This window comes from Cyrtonyx montezumae, unplaced genomic scaffold (assembly GCF_038088225.1).
Source record: "Cyrtonyx montezumae isolate F1298 unplaced genomic scaffold, pur_monq_1.0 scaffold_20, whole genome shotgun sequence".
Classification (NCBI taxonomy): Eukaryota; Metazoa; Chordata; class Aves; order Galliformes; family Odontophoridae; genus Cyrtonyx; species Cyrtonyx montezumae.
The window spans coordinates 5,032,637-5,047,627 of record NW_027071937.1 but is presented as its reverse complement, the minus strand read 5'-3'; the positions used below and the strand labels follow the sequence as shown (position 1 = coordinate 5,047,627).

At 43.5% G+C, this 14,991-nt stretch overlaps 1 protein-coding gene across 1 annotated transcript in view; it reads left to right on the top strand.

The window, feature by feature from the left end:
• Nucleotides 1-3,030: 3,030 nt before the first annotated feature.
• Nucleotides 3,031-14,991, top strand: part of SPTAN1 (spectrin alpha, non-erythrocytic 1) — a 42,387-nt gene continuing 30,426 nt past the window's right edge. Inside the window, exons 1-9 of the mRNA XM_065737573.1 lie at nt 3,031-3,081; nt 7,795-8,034; nt 8,630-8,755; nt 10,263-10,403; nt 11,431-11,577; nt 12,014-12,147; nt 12,845-12,989; nt 13,088-13,242; nt 14,501-14,636. Of these exons, the coding sequence (XP_065593645.1) occupies nt 3,049-3,081; nt 7,795-8,034; nt 8,630-8,755; nt 10,263-10,403; nt 11,431-11,577; nt 12,014-12,147; nt 12,845-12,989; nt 13,088-13,242; nt 14,501-14,636 (1,257 nt within the window). The 5' untranslated portion in view covers nt 3,031-3,048. The remainder of the gene's footprint in view (nt 3,082-7,794; nt 8,035-8,629; nt 8,756-10,262; nt 10,404-11,430; nt 11,578-12,013; nt 12,148-12,844; nt 12,990-13,087; nt 13,243-14,500; nt 14,637-14,991) is intronic.

Sequence of the window (14,991 nt, the reverse complement as noted above, 5' to 3'; positions counted from 1 at the left end):
CTGAGATTATTGATTTGAACTGTGAAACCTGCAATGGCTCTTCTCTGTTTGCAGCAGCTCTGCACCTCAGGAGCAGTAAGATGGCCCCAGCGAGGGCTGAGAAAGCGGCAGAGAACCCCATGCTGCGTTGGTATTTTAAATTATTTTCGACGTCACCCCATGGTTTTTTTTTTTTGTTTTTAATTAACGTTATTTTAAGGCTCACTGAAGAACCGCAGAGCAAACCACCCGCTCCACCCCGCCCTTTCTCTCAGGCATCCCGCCACGCCCCTCGGCTCTTTCCGGAACCTTTCGGCTCTTTCCGGAACCCTTCGGCTCTCTGCGCATGCGCTCTCCCTGCTCTGCTGCGCTCAGATGGGTGGTGCCCTCCTTTCCCCCGCCGATTTTTTCCGAATCCCTTCGGCACTTTCCGCGGCGCTGACGTCATCTGCCGCTATATAAACTGTCCGTGGCGTTGGGGCGTTGAGTGCGGAGCCGGCGGAGTGCGCTGGGAGCCGGTGAGGCGGCGTGCTGGGTCGGGCGGGACGGCGCCTTCCTCCGCCGCTATGGGGACAGGTGTCCGCTCCCCTCAGCAGCGGGAGAGGCCTCAGAGTGGTGCGGTGCCCGGGGTGGGGGAAGGCGGGGGGGGGGCGAGCGGCGGGATCCGCCCCGGGAGGCCTCGGCCGGCGGCAGGAATTCCATTCAGCGCCCCGAGGAGGGGACGGGCGGCGGTGACAGTTGGCCCCGCGCGCTGCAATGGCTTCCGCAACGCCCGCCAAGGTCAGCGAGGAGCGCGGGGCCGACCGGGCTGCTCCGCGGGGCGTGGGTACGGCGGGCACTGCGGGGTCCGTCAGAGCAGCGTTGCGTTTCTCCCCTGATACCCCTCTGATGCGTCTTCGTCTTAAAAAGGAAAACAGAACAAAACGAAAACTCAGAGGAGATTAAATTTAGGATTTTGTTTTTTTCTTCTTTTTTTTTTTTTTTTTCACCAGAATTCCTGATTTTTTTTCTGGTAGTGCGGCGGTAAATGAGATCTGAGCGGGGAACGGGCGGACGCTGAGGGCTGAGCAGTGCACCTCTACAGCCCCTGTGGGGATGGAGGGGTGGGTGACAGCGATGGATGGCGGTGTGTCTGCCGTGCCACCCCTCACTGCATCGTGAGCATAGGTTCTGAGCAGCACTTGTCCAGGGATGGCAAACGAATACATCAGGGAAGGAGAAAAAAAAAAAAACAACCCAAAAAGCGAAGCTCAACCTGCCTGAAACGCTCCTTATCTTTCTGGAATATTAAAAAAAAAAATCCATTTTCTTCTGGCATTGTTTGGAGCAAAGTGCCAGAAGATTCCAAAGGCTGCGGTCTCTGAGCGGCCTTGCTCTCAGGCTCTGGGTTGTTGGGTTTTTTCTTTTTTTTTCTTTTTTCTTTCCAAAACAGTGATTAAATCCCTGCAGATGACTCTTTCATTTTTTTTTCCATGCCTTTGAGCACACCTGACAATGGTTTGTCGTTGTTTGTGCTGAACGAGTTATAAATAAAGAACAAAAGGTTGGAAATAGGGCGCGCTGTGCTGCATTGCGTGCAGGGGCTGTGAGTGCAGCGGTGCGACTGCTGAGCTGTGGGGAGTGCTGGCTCCAGCGAGCAGGTTCCCTTGTCTGCATTGAGTCCTTTATTTCTGGCCCTGCTGAGGATGGGGGGGGTGAAGTGCATTTGAATGCATTGGATTGAAATACAATTTCGTATGGTCGCGTTTAGGGGGGATGCTTCCTTGAGGTTTGTGGTGAATGAATTCGGGCAAACATCTGTTATTTTTTAATTAAAGTAGTAACAGTAATAACAGTATCCAAAGGTGGAGGCATCTTTTTAAGCTGTCATTTTAAGTCCTCTTTGTGTGTTTTTCTCCTGCGCAGGAGGAGGAAGGCAGGAGAAGTCGTGCATCTCCTCAGGCAGGGTGGTACCTCGCTGTGAAATCCCCATTTCTCAAGTGTTGCACATATAGCTCATCCTGGTAACTTAACACAAATAGCTCAGTGTCATTGCTGCCTTGTTTTTATCCATATGTATTTATGGCACACGGTTGTGTTCTTCATAAATACATGGCTTTTGGGGGGAGAGGAGGGATTGCTCCTCTTGTACTGCGAGAATGATACGAATTCCTCCCTTTTCTCTACTGCATGTTAATGTAGTGTGGGAGTCTGTTTTTTCCATTTGTCCCTGGAGTGTAGGCAGCAGAAAAATGGGGTGGAGCAGACTGCAGATGCTGCTGGTGGGGGTTGCCAAGCGTAGCCCGGCGATACTGCTGACCGCGGATCAAACGTGTGGCACGCTGCCTTCCCTGCTGCCGCCGATCCGCGGTCAGCCATGCAGATGCCGCGGGAGATACGCGGTGGCTTCAGCGAGCACAAAGACACCAGACTGTGCTTGTCTGTGAGCTGCTTCAGGGATTGCAGCGTGCTCATGGGGAAAACGTAGAGCTAGGGGCAGCAAGGCAGCTTTCAGCTGGAAATTTATTGGATTAGATATACTTAACAGCTATGTAATGAGCTGTCTCAAAAACATCTCCTGCTGCAACTGTTGTGTTTTTTGTTTTTTTTTTTAACTATGGTAATTGGATGTAAACATCTTTTGGAGATATTTGAAACCTCCTTGCACTTGTGCCTTTATGTTAAGCCGCCCCATTTGAGTGCTCTGCAGCAAGAAGTGTCATTTGCCAAGTCCAGATAACTTCCTTTAGTGTCTGTTTTGACCTTCAGATCTTTAGATCTGAGAGGACCTGTAGAGGTTGGTTTGTTTCAGCTAACGAGGTTAGCACTGACCCTGTTAACTTCTCCTGTTGGTGATCACAACCTTCTTGCACGGGGAGGGGGGGTCTGTTGCCTGCAATTGCTTGTGGAATGATAACACCAAACTGCTGTGTGTGGCAAAGAACCAAAAGGGAAATGTGGGGTGTGTGCTGTGATGGAATTTGTGTTGTAGGAAAAGAAATGAGAGCATGAAGCCATGTCCTTGCCCTCGTACTGAGCTGGATGTTATCTCAATTTCCCCCTCCCTTTTAGACTCTGCATTCCTCCATCATGTTGTCATCATTTCGTAAAGTCAAAGTCCAGGTATTGCTATGTAATGCATGTAGTGCTGTGGCCATACTTGCCTGCCTCTATTGCAGTGACCTATTTGTAACAAAAACCCTTCTATTTGAGAGTTTGTATGACATAGCAAATGCTTTGTTTGTACTTCACTGTTCGGTCTGATCTGGCTTTCCCCAAATCCTCTGAATTCCGTAATTTCTGCAATGCATGATGTGTGAACACTTCATAGTTCAGTATAATCAACTGTTGGTGTGAATTAATTTTGAGAGCTGCTGCTTTTAGAGAATTATTGTGCAATATCTTTTTAGCTGTCTGAAAATCAACGTTGATAAGATTTACCTTATAGCACATCATACATCTAAAGTCAATTTTGGTTCCTGTTACATCTTTCACACAAATGTATAACATATGCATCATGCTCTTGCTGTTGCTCTGTGCCCTTCTCAGCTTGGAGGTGGTAAGACAAATAGGGGCCCATCTTCATCTGGGTGACACAGCAGCTTGGTTTTATTTGGAAATGAGTCAGGTGAATGTGCTGGAATTAGCATTATAATCAGAAGATGGCAGGAATGGAGCATGCTGGGTGGGTTATATAACATCCCATTACCTGTAGCCCTGCGGTTCTGCAGTGCGGTCGGGGTGCTGTGTCGGAGCAGGGCGCAGTGCTGCACAGCTCTGACACCCAAAGCACTGCAACCCAGTTATGCATCAAGGCACCAAGCTCAGATCAGCCCTGGTACGCAGCTTCACCAGTTCGCTCTTATTTGAACAGCAGAATGAAAATGTTAACGTGTGTAAAAATGAGCAGGTCTTTAATTGCTGTACGGGTTGTGAAACACAGATGGCTGTGCACAAGCCCTCATCAGCTTGCATCACTGCATTTGCAGCCTGCTTTAGTTCAAGCACAAATTAGACTTATTTCTTTGTGTCCCTGTAATGCAGACTTGACTCTGGGGCTGTGTTAGGATGTTACCTGTGTGGTGGTTGGTCACTGTGGTCCTGCTGCGCTGCGCAGCGGCTTCAGCACGTGTTGGGCTTTCGTGCTGCAGCACCTGCCTTACTTTGGCTTGGCTCCTTGGCTGACCTGTGTTGGTAACCAGGAGAGCTGGGATGTGGGGTTCTGCTGCGTTCTGCCCTTGGCACTTCTCTATTTTGTAGATTTAAATTAATAGCAGGCTAAACAACTGTTCATTAATTTTCCTTCATTAGTGTTTAAAATCTGCAGCATGGTGTGTATGATGGGCACCCTCAGTGACTTCTGAGGCATGCACTCTTGCACCATTCCCCTGGCAGCAGCAGCAGCCAGGGTGATTGCTTTGAGAAAGCCATGGGAGGGAGTAACGATGTCCCTGCAGCTCAGGGCTGCATTGCCTGAGTATGACACTGAGCACAGATCCATGTGGTGCTGCTGCTGGGGTCACCAACGCTGAGTGCGTGCAGCACATCAGAGCTTGTCGTGAGAGAAAGTCATTATTTTACTACATCTCAAGATAACGATCTTTATATAGTGATATCTGATTGCTTTTCAGGCAGAGTGGTTTGCTTCTTTCAGCTTTGTGTTTTTGTCTGGAAAAAGCTGCCAAAATCTACTGTGCAGCACTCAGTGTAGTTTGCATTGGAGTTTTTAAATCCTCGAAGCCACATTTAGGTAAGGAAAACGCTGTCCTCTTACATGCCTGCCCCACCAGCATCGCTGTAATTCCTGCTGAGCCCACCTCGCTGCCTCCTGCACCCCATTGCTATTGCTGACATCATTGTTGTACACTGCGGCAGCCGTCGCAGTCCGTGGTCGTGTGCCCTGTTGGTGTGTCAGCACCCGGTGTGCATAATGGGGCGGGCTGACCGTTTTGGCCTGTAGGCTGAGGTCAGTAACTTCAGTTGTTTTCTCTTGTTTGGTTGATTTTTTTTTTTTTTTGTCTTAAATCCACTCGTGCTTTTCTGACTTTTTGGAACACTGCTGCAGCAGTGCAGCATGGTGGAGCATTTCAGGTTGCCCTTTAGCCAGCCATGAGCTGATGAGTGACTTTCAGAGTGCAGTCTCGCAGCACAAAGGCAAAACGGTGGGTGCACTCGGAGGAGCAGCACAGGGAGCACGCAGCCCCCCCAGCATGGCCTCCTGCAGCCCAGCTCTGTGCAGCTTATCTCCTTGTGCCGGCTGTGCAGGGTGTGGCTGCTGTCCCCCACGAGGCTGGGAGTGGGGGGGTTGACTCTATGGGTTGAGCTGGGCTTCTCCTGGAGCTTCTGTTCAGCCCTTGTGCTGCTTGGAGTGCAAAGGAATGCTGGGGGGAAAGGTGGAGCACAGCATGGTTTGGGTTTGGAAGGATGGTCTGGTTCCAACCCCTGCTAGGGGCACAGCCTCCCACTGACCCCCCTGGGTACTGCCCTATCCATGGCCTTGGGCCCATCCAGGAATGAGACACCCACAGCTCTGAGCAGCAGTGCTGGGGTCTCAGTGCCCTCAGAGTGAACAACTTCTTCCGAACGTCTAGCCTAGCCCTGCCCTCCTTTACTTTAAAGCCATTCAGGCCCCCATTAGGCGCTGTACGGTCTCCCTGGAGCCTTCTTTTCTCTGGGCTGAAATGCAGATGGTGCACTGAACCAAAAAGCCTTGGAACCATCTCAGAGTCCCTTGGCACTGAGGGGCAGTGTTCGTAGCACCGATAACTTCGGAGTGCAGAGCTCTCCCCAGTGACTGCTGATGGTGTTCTGGCACCATCTCGCCTTGCTGACGTCAGCTATCTGCTGCAGGAAAGAAGAGTCTATTATTGCTAGAGCAGGGCACTTCTTTTACAATGGACTAGCTCGACTTGCTGTAGTTATAAAGGGAGCCTTTCTTTTAATGAATTCCAGCAAAAAGAAGAGACATTGTATAACTGGTGTGCTGAGAGGCAAACCAGTGACTGGCCTAAATTGCAGGAGGGCTTCATTTTATTTTAATATAGAATAATTCAGTTATCTAACCAATGTCAACCATTTAACGTTTTATTACAATGACTTAAAATAATAATTTAAAGTAATTTGAGGTCATTTGGTCTGTAGAAGTTACTTCCCATGCTGCTACCTAAGCTGACAGTTGATCTGGTGACTGCAGGATGTGCTGAAACATAATGATGGTTGTGTTTTTTCTTGGTGATGCTCTTATCCAGAACGAGGAGTGGTTCTTTAGGGTTAGGCTGACTGCCACTTTGTCGTTGCTGAGCACAATTCAGTATATATAAAAAAAAAAAAAAGAAATAAAAAAGAAAGTATTGTTGGAGTTGAAACACAATGTAGCAGCACGGGGAAGGAAGTTATTGCTAAAAATTTCCTCTGATTTTTTCTGGCTTGCTTCCTGAAGGGGAAAAGTCTGAAGCAGCCCTTCACCCAGCTGTCTCCTGCAGGGGACAGACCCGTAGCTGGCCTCCAGCTATATTTGGTGTTTGATCTTTTAAAGCTCAGATATGCTGATCCAGTGGAGCTTTTATTTCCCTCTGCAGTGACCCCCAGGCTTTGTTCCTGCCATTCAGCACACACAGCCCCTCTGCTTTGTGCCCCTCTTGGCAGCAGAACAGCTAGGCCTGGAAGAGAAAGTGGAGCTGAGCTTTCCTTCCTTCCTTCCTTGCACTGCTGCAGCTCTGCTGGGCTGAGTTTACCTGTTGAGGTAACAGCTGCTGGGACAGGGCAATGCTGGGCAGGGGGCTCTGCCCCAGTGGTCCCTTCTGTCACACAGCCCCACTGCAAGTGCTTGGAAACCAAACAGCAAGCACTGCTATGCAGATAGTGTTCCAGCCTGGTGAGTTTTTCATGTCATTATGCAAGATATGCATCTAGTTAAAGCATGCAGCAGCTAGTGCCTAAATAACTTAATTTTGTATTTAACAGCATATTTCAGAGATTCCCTGTGTTTTTTCCATGTGTGGTTTTACACTTTTTCTTCCCTATCCTTTGTAAGATTGATGGGATGTACGTTTATTTCGATGCTTACTCCATTTATAATAAAAGCATTAATGGAGCTGTGCATGTAAGCACTCGTATACCCAGGCATTAATTGCATAATTGCTCAAGCGCTGAGTATTTGTTGCAACAGCTGCTTGATATGCACAGTGAGTTGTCAAAAGAGTGTGTAAACTCTTTGACAGTAGTGATACTACTTAATTTGTATCACACTTCTGAAGTGCACAGATTCCTCATTGAAAATCAAAATGCTGAAGGCTTAGGAACTGGGAAGTAAAGGTGAGTTGTACGTTAATAGGAATTAGATGAAATTTGACGGTCCATGGTAATAATAACAGCTTTCAGCACATGAAAGGATATATGAAGATCTCCATTTGAAGAGGGGTCATTGGTTATACAAAATGCTCCTTAAATTCCTCATTTATTTATGCTATCAAATCTGTGAAATGGCACTTGAGACTGTTGGTTTTTGCAGCATGTGTGGGACGTGGCTGGGTGGGTTTATGGCTTTTTAATTGTCTGAGAGCAGAGAGTAGCTGTGTCACACACACACACGTAGACAACTAGATATTAAAGGCTGTTGTAAATGCTCTTGTCCAACAATTTCCTGCTGTGTGTTCCTATTTGTTTTTTGTACATACCTACATACATTTACTGAAGTAAACTACGTGTGCATTAAAAATAAGTAAAAATACACACCAATGACCAGCAAACAAAAAAAAGGTTCTTCTTTCGTGGATCCCTTCATACCTTTGTTTTATAATATAAACAAAACGTTAAGAGTGTTTTTTTGGCTTTCAGAAAATGGATCCAAGTGGTGTCAAAGTGTTGGAAACAGCAGAAGATATCCAAGAACGGCGTCAACAAGTTTTGGACCGTTACCACAGGTTCAAGGAACTCTCTTCTCTAAGGCGTCAAAAACTCGAAGATTCCTATCGATTCCAGTTTTTCCAGCGCGATGCAGATGAGCTTGAAAAATGGATCCAAGAGAAACTTCAGATAGCATCTGATGAAAATTACAAAGACCCAAGCAACTTACAGGCAAGTCCTACTGCCACCTTACAGTGTGGTACTATTGATATTAGGATGGATGGTGTCAGTTGGAGTTGGCAGAACAAATGTGTAAATGCAGCTTGATCTGAGAGTGGTGAGCAAAAGGTTGGGTGCAAACATGTGCAGCCTTGCAAAGTGTTCTCCAGTAGCATTGTGTCTTTGCAGATGTAACTGGAATGTTTATAATAGCAGACTATATGCTAAATCATTTTAGAAAAAGTCAGTGCGATATAGTGTAAAACCAGGTTGGGTTAATCCTAGAATCTGTTGGACGCTTCAGCTCTGTGAATAAATGTGAATTAATTCTTACTGTTTCCACTAAAAAAAAAGGTATTTGAAGAAAATGGGCTTGTGTGGGAGATGGATTTTCAGCTGTGAGAACACTCAGATGTACGAGAGCAAACACAGCAGTGACATACCTAAATTGTTGCATCTACTCATGAAACACGGAGACTTCAACTGTGCTATTGTATTGTTTGCTTTCAGTACAAAATATGCAAAAAATAAGCAAAAAAAGTTGATACTGAGGTATGTAGGAGAGCTGTGCACAGATCTCAGCCACATGCTTTTGTTTCCCTTGTAGGGGAAGCTGCAGAAACACCAAGCCTTTGAAGCTGAGGTGCAGGCCAATTCAGGGGCTATCGTTAAGCTGGACGAGACTGGAAATCAGATGATCAATGAAGGCCATTTTGCATCTGAAACGATAAGAGTGAGTTTTAAAACTTTTACAGGCTTTTTCTTGAATGGTTTTTGTAGGTTACGTGCATAAGTATATTCTAGAACACTTTGTAAAATGGTGTGTACTCTGATAAGTGAAATCACAAGAGAATTTATGTTTGGAACATTTACAGGCATTAAGCACCAAGCTCATAGATCCAGTTCATAAGTGAACTTTCTATGCACAGTGTCCTGGAAAATTGCCAGTAATTCCAACATGTCTTGAAAGTCACAAGGCAGATGATGGCTGATGCTTGTGATTGTTCCCAGAATGGCACTGCATCAAGAAGCAGCAAATTCACAGAACCAAATCTTAGGAGTGCTAGCCTCAGCATTCGGTTGCTTAAATAGAACGTTTAAACTGTCTGGTTGAGTGACCTTAAATAATAATGTTCCTTAACTTTGCTGCTCAGTGTTAAGCTCTCACTTGTGTTGTGTTTGGAGTGGTAACTTGTTTTTAATGGTTCAGTCTTTCACGCCATACAGGACTGCACAGCGCCCCATAGTAACAGCCACCCAAGTTGGGTTCCACATACGAGTAGGTGAAACTTCTGGCTGTGCAGTGCAACTTCTTTTTGCCATGTCTTCTGTCTTTCTTGGTTGACAGTTTGCATTATCCTTTGGTGTAATGCTAGAAAATGGAGTAGTGTGAGCTTTCTTTTCCCTTGAAACCTACCTGACTGAACTTTCTAAAAGGATTTAATAAGTATCCACCCATGCTGGATGTTCAAAAGCTTCTCTAGCGTGACTTTCTGGTTTCAGATCTAGATGAGCAAAGCCTTATAGGTGATGGGTGGAGCAGATACTTTCCTGTTTTGCAAGTTGTGTGCCTGTGTGGGAGTGTGGTTTTTCTTTTTATTGTCTATAAGATTTACAGTCGCTCCCAAATGTTTTAAAAGGCAGAGTGCAGCCACAGAGACGCAGCACTAAAGCTAGTAATTGCTCCTAGCATTTCAGCATTGTAATACTTAACAGTGTTGGCTTAATATGTTAACTGACTGGTGCTAGGGCAAATGGTGAAAATACTGTGAAGTGGCACAAATTTGACTTGAAACAAAATGTGTGGTCTCAAATAAAAAATATGAATGATATAAATGAAAACAAGATTTGCATATTGGGAGTCGACTTCAGTTTAAAAGATTGGGACATGGTGATTTGTTGGGGGGGGTTTTGGGGTTGGACTTCACACTACTGTAGAATTTGGATCAAGTTATGTCTCAAAATACATCACTTATATGAATTTAACTGTATAATGGCTTCAATAATTAATAAGTACTTAAATATTCAGTTTGGTATTTTCTAATTTTATACTGTTAAATATTTTATATCACTTGAAAACTAATTAGTGGTGGTGAAAATGTTATGAGGTGCTTTCACTCTGTCTGATAAGATCTAGGAGCATTGGGCACGTTGGAAAAAGCCTCATCCTAAGGACAGGAAGGCAATAGATTTCATCTCATATGATGTGGGATTTTAATACCAGCATCCTGTTGTTCTAGACTCGTCTGCAGGAGCTGCACCGACTATGGGAGTTACTACTGGAAAAAATGAGAGAGAAGGGAGTGAAGCTGTTGCAAGCACAAAAGCTGGTGCAGTTCTTACGGGAGTGCGAAGATGTCATGGACTGGATCAATGACAAGGTATGGTATTACCTTTGTGCTGTGTTCTTGTTGGGAAATTTGATTCATCTGTGTAGAAAATTCCTTAATATAGTTGCTGGAGTTGAGGTAGCTCAAGCAACTTCTGAAGGCATTGCATTTTACTGGTATGTTTTCTGTAGGTTATTCATGTTGTTTGAACAGTAGGTATGCAAATCATTGTCCTTCCTTTTCCTCCTACAAAAAATAGGTGCTAGAGTAAGTGAGGAAGTCTGCATGTTGAAGAGCATAGCTAAACGTAATCAGCCCTAGGTGTTCTTCCAGGAAGAACTTTGTATTTTTCACAAAAAACAAATTCAAGTATCCTGAAAGGAAATCTACAACAACAGCCTAACAAGCTGTATGTGCATAATTACTTACATAGATAATTAAGATTGCAATATCTTCAGGTGCACATTGTAAGGACACTTGGTGCAAGAGAACCATTGGCTTTGAATTCTTTGAACTCTGAGGAAGGAGACCACAAACCACAATCTCAAGAAAAGCCACAGAATGATCATTTGGGTTTTCATAATGATAGCTTTTGGTTTTGTCGCTGTGGGTTCAAACTCTCAACCCTTGCTAACTGTTGCAGAATGTGGCAGTGCACTTTTCAGAAATAAATCTTGTATCAGAAAGCTACAGAAATTGTCATAAATAATTGAAAAACTTCAGATACTGCATGGCCAATTACTTTGTTATAAGAATATGTTCTCCCCATGCGTATTTTTAGTATTCTAGATGGCTGCAGCAGTCATCATCATGCACAGAACAGAGAATCTCTGGTAATCAAATTGATTAGTGACTTGAATTCTGAGCAAAAGCAAACCAGATGAAAAAGTAATGCTTGTTTTGACCAGGGATGTTTTCTGTAGTAATGGAGAGGTGTTAGGTGATAGAGGTTCATGTTTTGAAGTAAGAAAGTCTGCAATTTTAAATCTGATCAGTACAGTTTACTTCCTGGTCTCTGGTAGTGATTTTTGATAGGTTATACTGATATAAACTTGTTGGGTTTTTTTAATTGTTCTAGGAAGCAATAGTGACCTCAGAAGAGCTTGGCCAGGACTTAGAGCATGTTGAGGTTTTGCAGAAGAAATTTGAAGAGTTCCAAACAGATCTGGCGGCTCATGAGGAAAGAGTAAATGAAGTGAACCAGTTCGCTGGCAAACTTATCCAGGTAAATGTTTGTGTGTTGAATAGCTCTCCTGGCAGGTGTGGTATAACAGAGCAACCGTTTGTCTGCAACGTTCTCTACCACCTCCCCACCCCTGCAGTTTGGTGGGAGATCTGTATTGGTTACTGCATATATCTTTAGAGTCATGGTTATTTGAGTGGCTGGAGACAGGGCAAGATGTATTGCATTCTAGGAAACAATATATTGTTTACAGCCCTCTTCCTGTTGCTTAAGTAGTTCATAGAGAAACTTAGACTACTGCATGAATATTGAATGTATACAGAGTGACACTTAAGGGAAACTACTGAACTGAGAGGTCATGTGGAAAGGACAGTTGATCATAAATTGGTTTCTTGGAAAGCAGTAGTTTTTCAAGGTTTTGTCAATTGATAGAAAGCCATAGAACATGTGAAAATGGCATTTTTCCTTTACTTACTAGGAACAGCACCCTGAGGAGGAACTTATAAAGTCCAAACAGGATGAAGTGAATGCAAGCTGGCAGCGTCTTAAGGGGCTTGCCCAACAGAGGCAAGGAAAGCTCTTTGGGGCAGCTGAAGTTCAGCGATTCAACAGGTACAATCCGGGCTGGATCTGCTGAAGTGATGTCATATCTGTATAGATGCCTAATGATCATTTTCCCTGTGAGAAGGGCTCTCAGTGTCTGGTTTTTACTCTTCCTCATGACTCTTTGAGGAACTTGTTCAAAGGGAATTCTGAGTGAATTCAGTCATTCTGTTCCAGGCTTTCAGCACCTGGAAGTTTTGTTGGTTCTCTTGCATGGCAGTTCTCCCAGTCTTTAGCCTGAGAGCTTCCCCCTCTTCTGTCCTACATGAGCCTTAAAAGAGGTTGTTTTTCTTTGTTGTTATTGCTGGATAGATGTCAGTCCTATTGTTTGAGGCAGGAAGGGGGATGTCTTTTGAGCAGTGTCTTTCTGTCTTACATGCTGCTTGTTATTTTAAGGTTTGCTGTAATTAAGCTGGAGAGAGATCAAGGATAGAAAACTGACTGATAGTGCTATAACTTATTTCAATCTGAGGACACCATCTGAAGAATGCCCTGCCAGTGCACTTCTTAAGGCTTTTGAGGATTTAAAAAAATGCATACATATCTTTTAAGGTGTTTTTGGTTTGTTAATTTTTTTTATTGTAATCAGCTGCAATGTTTATATGTGAGTATGCATTGCAGGTATGCCTGTAATAAGTGAAAACATCCTGCTTTCTTCCCCTTTCATTAAAGGTTTACTACTTTCAATTTGTGCTTTGTTTTGAAGGGATGTGGATGAAACTATCAGTTGGATTAAGGAGAAAGGGCAGCTGATGGCCTCAGATGACTTTGGCAGAGACTTGGCCAGCGTGCAAGCTTTATTGCGTAAGCATGAAGGCCTGGAAAGAGATCTTGCAGCTTTGGAGGATAAGGTACTCATATAAGATGCATTTTACCTACTGTTTAAACTAAGTAACCTGTTTTTAAAAGGCTAGAAGCTTATTCACTGTTTGTGACTGCTTGGGTTTAGGTTAAGGCCCTTTGTGCAGAAGCTGACCGTTTGCAGCAGTCTCACCCAATAAATGCTTCTCAAATTCAAGTGAAACGGGAGGAACTGATTGCCAACTGGGAGCAGATCCGCACTCTGGCAGCAGAGAGGCACGCTCGCCTTAATGACTCCTACAGGTAGGAGTACTGTCTTGCTAGAATGGCTTTTCTTCCATATTCAAATTTCATATAAGACTCTTAGAAATAAAAGTAAGGGTGGCCGTTCCCAGAAGTTTGGGATGATGCTGGTTTTTTCAGTAGTAGTCTTGTTCACTAAATGATACTTTACATCAGCTTCTTCTGCTAAAAAGGGCTATTCATATAAATACTCTAAAATTCTTAGTCATTCTCTGAATACACGTGGGTGATTATGAGGATGAGCACCTTGAATTTTGAGAACATGTTAACCTTTTATTACATCAGAGATATTTGCATTCTGAAATGTTACCTGAATGCGTTTGTTGATCTTTAATATGTGCATTATAAATCTTTATGTAGTCTTTGTGATTTTTAAGAGTTAATGTGTGGTGTATTGATTGGTATACTGTCCCAGACTAAAAGAATTACTTTCCATACAACTCCATGTTAGTTGCCTTGTCGCTGTGGGATTTGTTTTCATCCAGAATAATTTCTGTATCAGATTCGTTCTCTATGAAAAATAAACTATTAGGTCACTGTTAAGAAGCCATGCTAATAAGAAACTCAGCCAAATGTGGGTAGTTTTATGTCCTTTCTGGTACTGTTTCTGCTGTTTTCCCTCACATTGTGTATGTCTTCACCATAAGTTGTACACTACGTAATTGTTCTTATTTTACCTTGCTCGTCCTGTCCTCTTCAAATCAGTTAACATCAAATTTAAAAGGGAAACAGAAACTGTTTTTTTTCTGATAAGTGTTTAATGTGTGCCAAGGGCAATAGCTGTAAAAACATAGTGAAAGCCATCTGAGAGTTTATTTGTTCTTAGGCTGAGGCATGTGCAGCTGAAACTTCCTGTCAGTTCTTCCCCCCACACACACTGCTATGATTGTGACAGAAGCATTCCCCTGGGCTATTTTGAAATGCTTTGAGAACTGTCTTTTGTTTTCTGTTGTCTTCAACATATAGATTTGTAGCTATTCCTTTTACTGCCTGTATAAGTTATATGAAAAACATATGTTGGAGAAACATTGCAGGGCATACCACTGTTTCTTAAACATAGTGTTTTACTAGTTTTAAAAGACACTTTTTTTAAATAGAAAACTTATTTAATATTCTAATTGCATTTTAGTATTTTATGGTCTTGTTTCTACATGAGGAATAATTTGTATGTTTTTTAACCTTTATCTTTGGTGTAAAGATTGAGGAAAATATGCAAGCAAATGATTCTTGGCCATTTTTTTCCTCTTATTTTCATAAGGTTGCAGCGCTTTCTTGCAGACTTCCGAGACCTCACTAGCTGGGTGACTGAGATGAAGGCTCTGATAAATGCTGATGAACTTGCCAATGATGTGGCTGGAGCAGAGGCCCTTCTAGACAGGCACCAAGAACATAAGGTATAATGACTCCAACACTGAATTGTGTGTCTAACACAGCTTCTGAGTCGGGGCTGCTAATGTTCTATCACTAGAATGCTTTGACTCAACAACATAGTTGACTGTACAACATAGTTTACTGTTCTTATTCAGGTTTTTTTTACTTTGTTGTTCTTGATTGCAGGTAGAGACACTGATAATTATGCTCATGATAATATTTTATCAAAAATATTTAGACCTGATAGCAATTGGTTGGACTAACAAATCTTTTAATTCTCCATCACAAGGAATTGCTCTAATAATACAGCTTGAAACCAGACTTTAGTTTCTGTTTAACATATTAATTTATACTTATCTGCAGTGTAATATGATGGTT